The sequence below is a fragment of the Salvia hispanica genome, unplaced genomic scaffold (assembly GCF_023119035.1).
Source record: "Salvia hispanica cultivar TCC Black 2014 unplaced genomic scaffold, UniMelb_Shisp_WGS_1.0 HiC_scaffold_743, whole genome shotgun sequence".
Taxonomy (NCBI): domain Eukaryota; kingdom Viridiplantae; phylum Streptophyta; class Magnoliopsida; order Lamiales; family Lamiaceae; genus Salvia; species Salvia hispanica.
The window spans coordinates 2,866-14,000 of record NW_025952514.1 but is presented as its reverse complement, the minus strand read 5'-3'; the positions used below and the strand labels follow the sequence as shown (position 1 = coordinate 14,000).

General features: G+C 35.4%; 1 protein-coding gene across 1 annotated transcript; it reads left to right on the top strand.

The window, feature by feature from the left end:
* The first annotated feature begins 6,488 nt into the window (after window positions 1-6,488).
* Window positions 6,489-8,426, top strand: LOC125199932 (cytochrome P450 78A9-like). Its single transcript, XM_048097779.1, has 2 exons — window positions 6,489-7,507; window positions 7,631-8,426. Exons 1-2 carry the CDS (start codon window positions 6,545-6,547, stop codon window positions 8,243-8,245), a joined length of 1,578 nt encoding a protein of 525 aa, XP_047953736.1. The 5' UTR covers window positions 6,489-6,544; the 3' UTR covers window positions 8,246-8,426.
* The last annotated feature ends 2,709 nt before the right edge of the window (window positions 8,427-11,135 follow it).

The following is an 11,135-nucleotide window of genomic DNA, read 5'->3' as shown; positions in this document are numbered from 1 at the left end:
TAATGCACAATTGATAAAGTAAGAAAAAAGAATTGGTAAAGTATGAGAGAGGAAAATAAAAGTTGGTAAAATAAGAGAGAGGAAGAAGGGGAAAAGTAGTTTGACTTTTGAGCTATCGCAAGCCCTACAGCGCGAAACTCTATTTTAAATAATCAGAGTTGGGGTTCACTTATGTTCTTCATTAACCATCCATTAACCATTGCCAACAATAATCGCGATATCTCCCCTGCATTCCGACGCCAGATGACTATGAGTACTTTTTTCACTCTGTCTGATCTGAAAGAATTCGTTTCTTAAATCCACTATTGTAAACGCAATTTACTGCACTTACACTAGCTAGTACCTTTTTTTTTTAAATGCGATCAATAATGAATCTTCATTTATTCATATACAATCGTATTGATTCAAATTCCGGCTTATTCTTTTTCAAATCCCCCTTGTTTTTTAATTATGTCCAAACTAAAACAAATAAACTAATTAACTCACTTACCTTAATCACAAAATAATTAATTGATAATACAAGACTCACTTGTCCACTTGCAAAGGGGTGATACAAATTATTCATTCTTCCAAAATAAAATACCCACAATAATTTGAATGAAAGATGCTATTGCCGGTTTGCCTCTCCTTATAGCCATTATTAACATATAGTACTATTAAAATAAAATAGCTTAATGACGACACTAATTTGACCTCGACTATATCATGCGTGGACTTTCTAGTCAACTTAGACATATATAAATATTGATATAGGGGAATTTTTTGTTATATATTATTCTCAGTAGCTTTTAATAACAACCTTTCTATATACATATATTAACCGGCACTGTCGTACTATTTACAAGTATAAATTATTCCTCAAAATATTGAATGTGATTATAGAATTGAAACCATATAATTTGATAAATAAGAGTCATAAGACATCCACTCGTTCCTTGTAAGGTTAAATTTCTTACATATATGCTCTAAATACTAATCAAGAATTATTCAGAAAAAATATAATTGTCTCGGAATCAAAAGCTTTAAAGCATCATTGCTTTTCCAATTTCCACACTCTTATTTAAGCATACACTGCGAGCTTTACCCGCCATCAGTGTAAGGGCACCCGTTTTGTTGCACAATCAGAGCTCCTCACATGTCATCTTTCTTGTCTGTATATACACCCATTTCACAATTTCCAATTATCTATTTTATTATTTATTTTGAGTATATAATTTTGATTTTATTGAAATTTTTATTTGTTAATTAATACTATAGAATTGAAAATTTAAGAAAAGAAAATTTAAAAAATATATAGGTGAATAGTGTAAGTGCTTAATTTCTTCGTGTTCAAGGATTGTGAGTAGTATTCAAAAATGCGTAAGTTGATTATAGTCAAGGTATTACTATTACTGCTCAAGGGCTATGGATAACCTCGAAACGAGATATTTTCGAGAAATTTACCCAAAGAGGAAAGGTTAAGATTTTGAGTCCAAACATCAATCATCATACTAGAATCATAGGCGGGGAAATGCACAGTTTTTTATCATAAAAACAAGAATAACTATTTTAGTCAAAGATTAAGTGGCAAATAAAGGCTAATTAGATTAAATAGCCATTAATAAAGTGTTGAAATTGATTAAAGATACTCCAAAAAAAGCCTGTGTTTTCGCTAGGGTTAATCAACCTCAACTCCACAATTAAACTACACAAATTATTCTTCACTTATATCAACACATTGAAGAATAAAATTGTCGAAAAAAACAACTATAGTGAGAATCTTTACACCTAAAAATCAGCCACAAAGATGATTTTGTAAGATCATGGCATCGAATCCAATCATTTCTTGAATGAGAACAAGTGGCTTTGTGTGACAAGTTGCAAGCCACTTCAATTAAATAAATCTTGTTTCACATATATGAAGAATCTATGTTTAAGGTTTCACTTTATCCATTAAAAATGGAGATGATTATTGTTTGTTTGATTATAGAATTTACTCTATGCAACTGTGCCTCTACCTTGAGAAAGGTTTGAGGCTATGATGAATTTGGAAACTAACTCAAGATGATGATAAGGTTGCACAAATAAATGGTTTATGATCATTGAGTACATCTATTATCATATGTTTGACAAAAAACATGACCTTGGTTTTAGTAGTTCAAGTCAAGGGGATCTCGATCATGGTCGTCCAATGACCTATAATCGGGTCGCCCTTGATGAACACGTCAAGAAAAGAAGATGGAGTTGTGCTGTTTCGAATGTGTTGTTGTTCTGTGTTGCTGATTGCTTCTAGTCTTGTCTTTATTTGATAGTATTTTGTTTGTGTTCTCTTTTATTAGATGACATCTTTTGTTTGTTCTATGATGTTGTCAGTGGTAATTGTCTAGTCATCTCTTGTATCATACTTTACATCTTCTCTGTATCATGATATGCTTAGTTTATATTTGTCATATCTTCCTGATAGTATTTGTTTTGGTGTACCTTAATAACAACGATAATTGGTAGGTTATAAAGGACAACAATAATAATGGGTAGGAAACCGAAACGGTTAGTTCTCACTAAATCATATCGATAATTATAGATGTGGTTGGATCATCGATCGATTCTAGCTTTCATGACTAGTAATCATAGAGACGATTTAATAATGTGTTATAACCGAACCAACTGATAAGTACACCTATTAACACATCTACTCAAAGAAGTGTTATGCTAAAATAATAAACCATCAATTGAGTCTATTTTTTGGATTATGATTTTTACTTTTTTACCCTTCTGTAGATCTCGGATATATCATGGGAACTCATTTATTTTATAAATATATACGTATATGACATGAATTTTCTTCTATAGTTGTCTAATCAAGTCTAGATATTAAATTACAAAATTCCTAGAATCCCTTTGATTAATTTTACAAACAAAAAGATGTTGGATTAAGAAGTCTATCCACTATTCTAGTTCACGAACAAATCCATTTCCTTTCGTCGTTGGAAATCCCACTTGAAACTAAAGTTTCTGATAAATATTGTAATGAATAATTTAGTTGCAACCATGAATCATTGGGAAAGTAATTAATTGCTGGGAAAAAGACATGTATTAGTGTATATATATTGTGGGTATGGTCCTAAAAATTCAATTAATATAGTAAGTAGTGCATGATTGATGCTTATATAAATAAATATCGCATATCCTTGTATTAAAATGAACAATTTTATTAAATTATTTAGAAAAGAATCATATCTAAGGAAAAAGAGCCAAATGCCAATCTTAATTTGAATATGCCCCCTTAATTAGTTTAATTCTTTTATTTTGTGATGTCATGAAGTAGCACATCATGATAGGGAGTCGAATAATATTCTTTCATCTAACTTTCAATAATAATAATAGTAATAATTTAGATCATTAAATCATGAGGCATTACCATTAGCCATTAGGTACACAAAGATATCCACTATCTTTTTCCATCAAAACTTGTGAACAAATCCTAGCACTATTCTGACTCATCTCTTGAATATTGAAGAGTTAAAGATTAAAATTATTGTTAGCTAAATAGTACAATTACACACAAAAATATAACACCAACACACTTGGGAAAAATGGTGAAAGGTTGAAGTTAGGAGCAAAAAAGATGCAAAAATAATTTGAAGGAGAGTAATCATGTTGATTACGGTTTAATTTTGGGATAATTTCTTATTATGTTTGTGATTATCCATGTTTGAATTTTATACCCAAATTATGCAACCTGGACATCATCAATTCACTTTTTATACAAAACTCCAAAAAGGAATGCAACAGATGGAGTCTTTTGGATGGGATTCAAATTCCATAGTCTTAAGAACAATTTTTTCATGACTCCATAATCACATTTGCTATTTTCTTTTTAATTTTCATTATTTAGTTTTCAATTTTCATTATTTTTTAAAAACATTTAGGATTAGTAAAATATTATTTTTAGATATGTAAAAATAGTTTTTAATTCATTTTTTAACATTATTAGTACTCTTTATTTAGGAAAAAATGTACTATCATCACTCTATAAGTTAAAACTACTATTAGTTTCTATCATTATAGATATAAAATTATCAACAAAAATATTAGTATATAACTAAAAAAATTATAAAATTTGTCGAGCCCGATGGGTCCAACAGATTAGCCGCCCGAAATTCGAAAGTTCAGGGTTGGAATTGACCATTTATAACCCGAAAATATTCTAACCCTGATGACTCGTACCTGAATAGTCTTACAATCCAAGCAAACAAGTCGATCCGATTGGCGTCCTTAGCATATGAAAAAAGAAATTGACGAACACAAGAAAACATGAGCAATTAAGAGGCAACCCACATCCCGACATTACCTCCCATCATCATCCATTTGAGAAATCAAACACTAGTAGCCAAAAATATCAAGAAACAGAAAACCCACATATCACATTTGCTATTGAAATGAAGACTTAGAAAGAGCAAACAAGAGGGAGACCAAGGTCAATATTTGAAAGATCTTGATGTTTGTGTGTACGTGTGATGTGTACCTCAACAGTTGAACGATCAACGGTGGGGGAATCATTCTTCATTCAACCACACAATCCTGGTCGTCAACTGCTTTGTGGTCTTTATTTCAAATTAAGTAATGGGGTCCCATTTAATTTAATTCACCTTCATATGTTGGCAATTTGGTTTGTTTCTTTCTATTTATTGCCCTATTCAACTGTCCTCAATCACTGACCGATCATGTTCATTCCTTAATAGTTGTATAATTATATTTTGTCTTGGATTGGTACAATAGGAAGACTATTTATTGATATACTTAATTATAAAATAAAAGGTTTGCATACAAACTAAGTAAATTTCTTCACCTTTTATTATTTTCCCAATATGTTGAGAAATATATCTCAAAATAATTTCCCAATATTTATTGCCCTAGTCACACGGGTGTCGTCGGTTCAAGAATCGTCAAATTCCAGTTCAGAATCGCTGATTCCGATTTAAAAATTGGCACCGCAACTAGCGTGACAAAGGAAATGGTAGTCTTTTGGAATCAAAACGGTCGATTTTACGCATTTTTCACTAATTTTCCTCAATGTTCCCCTTTTTCAAGTTTTTTCTTGTTACGAGTACGATTATCCACTAGTTACGTTTCCAAATATTTTGAGACTTGACTAGTAGAACTAGTATATTGATTCCGCTCAGCTCGAGAGAAGTGGTTACGTTTCAAAAACTGGAATCATCAATCCAGTTACTATTGAATCTGTGGTTCCAATTTAGTCATGCATCCCTATCGAGTCTTCATAACTTTAGTAGTACTATTATATTTCTGTTTCAACAACTTGGACATTTACCAACTAGATTAAACTAAGTAAACAAGGCCATCAGCTTAATCCTCTTGGCTAAAAGATGACAACATGTTTATGGATAAATTAAAAGCTAGTTGGAGTTCGATCTAATTATATTTAGTATTCTCCCATCAAATTGCTCTATGTGTGGAAAAAAATATTGGCAGAGTGGAAGTGGTAATGCCAAATTAGGTGCGGTTTAATAAGAAAGGCAGAGGCAAGTAGTGACCTCACAGATCTTGATCCATACATAAGTAATTAACAAAAACACCACTTTATTAACAAATAATAAGATTTTGATTAATTAATTAATGGCTTAAGGCATCTTCTGTCGCATTAAGGTTTTGGTTGTCGCACGTTATCAATTCCTATTGGTGCGTGCCCCTACGCACTATCCTTAATTTTAGTTTGCTCTTCCCTCTGTTGTTGCCCATGGCGGCGCTGTTCTTTTCCGGTAACTACTTCCTTTGTCATCGATATTTAGTCCCATTTTGACTCGACATGGAATTATAAAAATAGTGAGTTAAAAAAACAAGTGAAAGTATGAGACTCGGCTTTATATACCACCCTTGTTTTACAACTAATAGTATATTTTTTCCATATTGTTTCATCCACTATTCATGGTGAAATGCTCCGTGTCTCACTGTAGTGAGTCGTATTTCTATTTGGAGTGGCCAACTATAGTTAAGTTTCTATGGCAAAGAAAACCCTTAATCCCTTTTACTTTAATTTTTTCTATAATTATTTACTATTATCTCTCTTACTTTATTTCCAATTCATTTATCTAGTTTATTTTCTCTTCTCTTTTATTTTCACTCCACTTAACTAACTATACATTCCTAACCCAAAATAAATACCTCAACTATAGATGTACGAACTTTTAATTAATAATATTCCAACTATTTTGTTCAACTTTTCGATATCAATTTTATTTTAAAATATTTATCGTACGTCCATTAAGGTAATATATAGGATTATGAATAGTATAATAATTTAATAAGTAGTATCGAAATAACAAAATTAGACTTTATACTGTATATATATGAAAGGAGTAATAATTTTTCAACCACTCATACAAAAACACACACTTATTAATTCAAAAGTAGAAAAAAGTGAAATCCGAAGCACACTCATCTCTCTCTATATAAACCATGTTGCAAGTAGCAAGCTTCAAAAGCAATCAAACTTTCCTCCTTTCTTTGCATATCTCTTTCTATCTCTCTCACACAAAAACATAACATGATCAAACCACACGTAGACAATCTATGGCTCATAACTCTAGTCTCCAAATGCAAATCCCTCTCTCCTTCAAACGCCATAATCTTGGCATTTGTCTTCTTCCTATCATGGCTAATCCTCCACATCATCTTCTGGGCTCACCCCGGCGGCTCCGCCTGGGGCCGCCTTCGGTGGTCGAGCCCCTTCTCTCGGGCCGGGGCCATCCCCGGCCCGAGAGGCCTCCCTGTGGTGGGCAGCATGTCGCTCATGGCCGGCCTGGCCCACCGCAGACTGGCCTCCGCGGCTGAATCCCACCAGGCTAAGCGCCTGATGGCGTTCAGCCTAGGGGAGACGCCTGCGGTCGTCACGTGCGACCCTGAGGTCGCACGTGACATCCTGAACGGGTCGGCCTTCGTGGACCGGCCGGCGAAGGAGTCGGCCTACGAGCTGATGTTCGGCCGGTCCATGGGGTTCGCCCCGTACGGGGTTTACTGGACGACGCTCCGGAGGATCGCCTCCGGCCACCTCTTCTGCCCGAAGCAGCTCAGGGCTTCGGCCGGGAGGCGGTTGGAGATTGGCGATCAGATGGCGGCGGCGGTGATGGAAGACGGTGGTGGTGTGGTTCGAGTGAGGGATGTGTTGAAGGTGGCGTCGCTTAACAACATGATGTTCACTGTGTTTGGGCGGCGGTATGTTCTTGATTCCGGTAACGGGGAGACGGCGGAGCTGAGGGAGTTGGTGGAGGAAGGGTACGATTTGCTCGGCCGGCTCAACTGGTCCGACCACTTGTCGTTTTTGTCGGATTTCGACTTGCAGAGAATCCGGCTCCGGTGCTCCATGATGGCGCCCCGGGTAAACCGGATTGTGGGCCGGATCATGGCCGAGCACGAGAGGCGAGACGGAGATCATGACTTCGTAGACGTCCTTATGTCGCTTCAAGGGCCCGACCGGTTGTCGGAACCCGACATGATCTCACTTCTCTGGGTAAGTAGAAAGTAGTATATATGTCTGTGTTGTACTGTATACTGTGCTAGCAAATAAAAATATAATAATATAAAAGGAGAACTGAAATCACTATATAAATATTTTTTTAATCCTGTCATGCAGGAAATGATATTCAGAGGGACAGACACAGTGGCAGTCCTGATGGAGTGGATACTAGCCAGGCTCGTGCTGCATCGCGACGTTCAGTCAAAGGTGCAGCACGAGCTGGACGAGGTGGTCGGGAGCTCGCGCCAGGTCGCAGAGTCTGACCTGACGAAGCTCCCTTATTTGACGGCTGTCGTCAAAGAGGTCCTGCGCCTGCACCCGCCCGGGCCGTTGCTCTCGTGGTCCCGTCTCTCGATCCGGGACGCGACGGTGGACGGCCACCTCGTCCCCGCGGGGACCACGGCTATGGTCAACATGTGGGCGATATGCCGGGATCCAGACAACTGGCCCGACCCGCTAACCTTCAAGCCCGAGAGGTTCCTCTTGGGCGCGGAGATTGCGGATATGACGCTGGCGCCGTTCGGGTCGGGCCGGAGGTCGTGCCCGGGGAAAGTAATGGGAATGACGGCGGTGAGCTTTTGGGTGGCGAGGCTTTTGCATGAGTTTGATTTTGCGGCAGCGGGTGACGTGGATTTGTCGGAGGAGATGAGGCTGTCTTGTGAAATGAAGAAGCCGCTGGCGGTGGCGGTGCGGCGCCGGCGGGATAGAGGCGTTGGAGCAGTGAAAGTTTAAGGAAAAGGGATCATGATAGCGACAATATTGGAGAATATATGTATCTATTGCTATAAATATTTGAATGTGGCGTGATGTCATCACTGCATTTTGATGTAACTTTTGGATTATTATTTTATGACTATGTATTTGTATAATGTGGAAAGTAGTAAGGGAAAATCGCGTGCAATATTTTACTTCATCGGTCCTTCAAAAATACTCTCATCTGTGGACGACAAGAGTTTTAATGAGAAATCAGAAGCCTTAATCCGAGTAGCAATATGAATCGGATTGTGCCTAAAGAAGCACGCGCAGAAGCCAACCAACGCGTGGCTTGGGTGTTCCATACTTCTATACTTCAATATTTAGTAAGTGATATTATGATGAGACTTACCATGCGATATTTCACTTCAAGCAATGGTAAATCCAGAAAACAAAACACGTGCGGCGTCAGAGGCAAAATGTTGACATGAATGGACGTCGAACACGAAGCGCAAGTGGACCCAACCACGAAGAGTTGGCGGTAGCACCAAAGTCCGAATTTATTTAATATTTTCAATTTTTACGTATCGATAAAACTCGTGCAGAGAAATTATTTGCATGCGCGCGCATTCTACATTATTACAAAGTACTACTAAATGGGCCCATAGCATATCAACCGACAATGCGGATCTATTACTAGTATGAGCATTGTTCTAGCTTATCCAAAAAAATTTCCCCTCACAAATCATACTACCATTGCTCTACCTTTGTCTTCTAACACCGTCAAATTGAACACCTTCAGTTTCACGAGTTTTATTTTCTGAATATACCAACACCTTTGTCTTCCGACACCTTCAAATTAAATACGTTTCACGAGTTTTATTTTCTGAATATACTAATACCTTTGTCTCCGACACCTCCAAATACCTTTAGTTTCACAATTTCTATTTTCTGAATTTACAACTGAGTTGGTCTATAATCTATATTAATATATGTAACTATAAAAATTTAATGATTGCATCGTCACATCTTGACCACTTGGTTTACTTGACAAGGACTTAATTAAGGTTTAGGATGTGGTCAAACTTAACAACCAGAATATTATATGTTTAATTAGATCATTTTGAAAAGTTTGTTTTCGGATTTTTCCTTTTAAGTGAGGATTCTCCATGCAATTATATTTGTTTTTCGGCAATGATGTACTACTACAATAACTAACTATAACAGTTATGTGATTAAAATAAACGTGATTTCAATGAGTAAATCGTTGACTTGCGAAATCTTAAAAACCCACATAATTCGAAAATTGGCTAAAAAGCAATTTCCAATAACTTTTTTATATTCTAATTATCATATTTTTATTTTGTAGTATTTTTTAATCGACGTGCTATGCAATTCATCTCGAAACAGAACTAAATGAATCTACGCTAAATTAGAATGTACACCATACGTTTTGATTGACTTATTTATTTATCGCCGAGCTTCGATATATTGGATGTATTTATATATTTTTTATTTTTTTTTATTTTCATATTTTACGAAAATTGTTGGTATAGTTTATGCATGGTAATTGATAGGCACATAAATGGCCTAATTCAATATTGAATCCAAAAAACGGAACTCGTGAGATTGGACGCAAAAAATACGTATATTATGGGTGTCAAAAGGTAGAGGTGGTGCGACAACAGTTACAACTTGCAAGCAATGATTGTCGGATAAAGAATGAAAGTGAACTCAACTCATAAGTGCAAGTGATGAGTTGTTGCACCGTGAAGATGATAACAGTTCCAACATCGAATTTTAAGAAAATTTTTTGACCCTATAAATTGGAGGTATAATCGGTACGAATCTCAAAATTCCACTTGAATACATTACTCATTATTTTTTTGGTCATTAATCAGTTAGGTAGTCGCTATACTAGTTTTTATTCTTATAATTTTGTGAATAGTTAAAAGTTCTAGTGTTGACTTTATAATATTATAGAGAATTATTATATAATATGATGATGATGATTTACACGATGTGCCTAAACCAACAAATTGATTATATGTGATACATTATGTTGTTAACGTTGTTGTGTTTCTATTAGTAATATGCTGGACTACCTCTACATGTTCTATTATTTTCAAAAAGTTTGTAACAAGTGGGAAAATTACCAGTGTTGCTCTTGAATGCACATTATTGGTTAGCGTTGTTTTGTGCAAAAATATCTGCAGATGATATGAATTAAAACAAAGTTCAATAACTATGACGAATAATTTTTTTTTTTACAAATCACATAGTAGTAACTAATTTTTGTTATCAATGAACACAACTTAAGAGGTTAAGATGTATTAGCGAGATCTCAATGCAAAAATTCAACCAAACTCGTAATTTACTCGATATTGTGATCACCCAATATTAAAAATACATACATTTTGAGGCAAAACTATATCGATGTCACCACTAGTATCAATTTTAGGCATATAACTCCGTTTATTAGATATCTATTTATTAGAAAAACTATTTATTTTATGGCTTCCCATTTAAAGAAGGCATACTCCGTATAAATTTATTTCACATAGATATATCCCTTGTCATAGTAGTTCTACCAAATAAACATTCATAATTAAGTGATCGAGATTATATAGTACTCTTTAGTTACCAATTTGCCACTCCACCATCATATTGCTTCACAAGTAATTTAATTAGCTATTTCTATTCTATAATTTGATACTATTACCGACAAAATTCAAACATGTCAACGACATTAGAATAATCATTTACATCGCTTGTTTACAAATCCACATCCATTGAATCATTAATAAAGTATATATCACACGTTATAAAAGAAGGGGCGTCCGCATATCCATATAACTATAGTATAATCAAGAAGAGCAGTGATAAATTAACAAAATTTGTATATACAAAGTTGGACATTTAAGTGCTA

Coding starts and splice junctions, on each gene's coding strand:
- LOC125199932 (XM_048097779.1), top strand. CDS start 6,545: ATGATCAAACCACACGTAGACAATCTATGGCTCATAACTCTAGTCTCC. Junction 7,508..7,630: donor ACATGATCTCACTTCTCTGG/GTAAGTAGAAAG, acceptor CCTGTCATGCAG/GAAATGATATTCAGAGGGAC.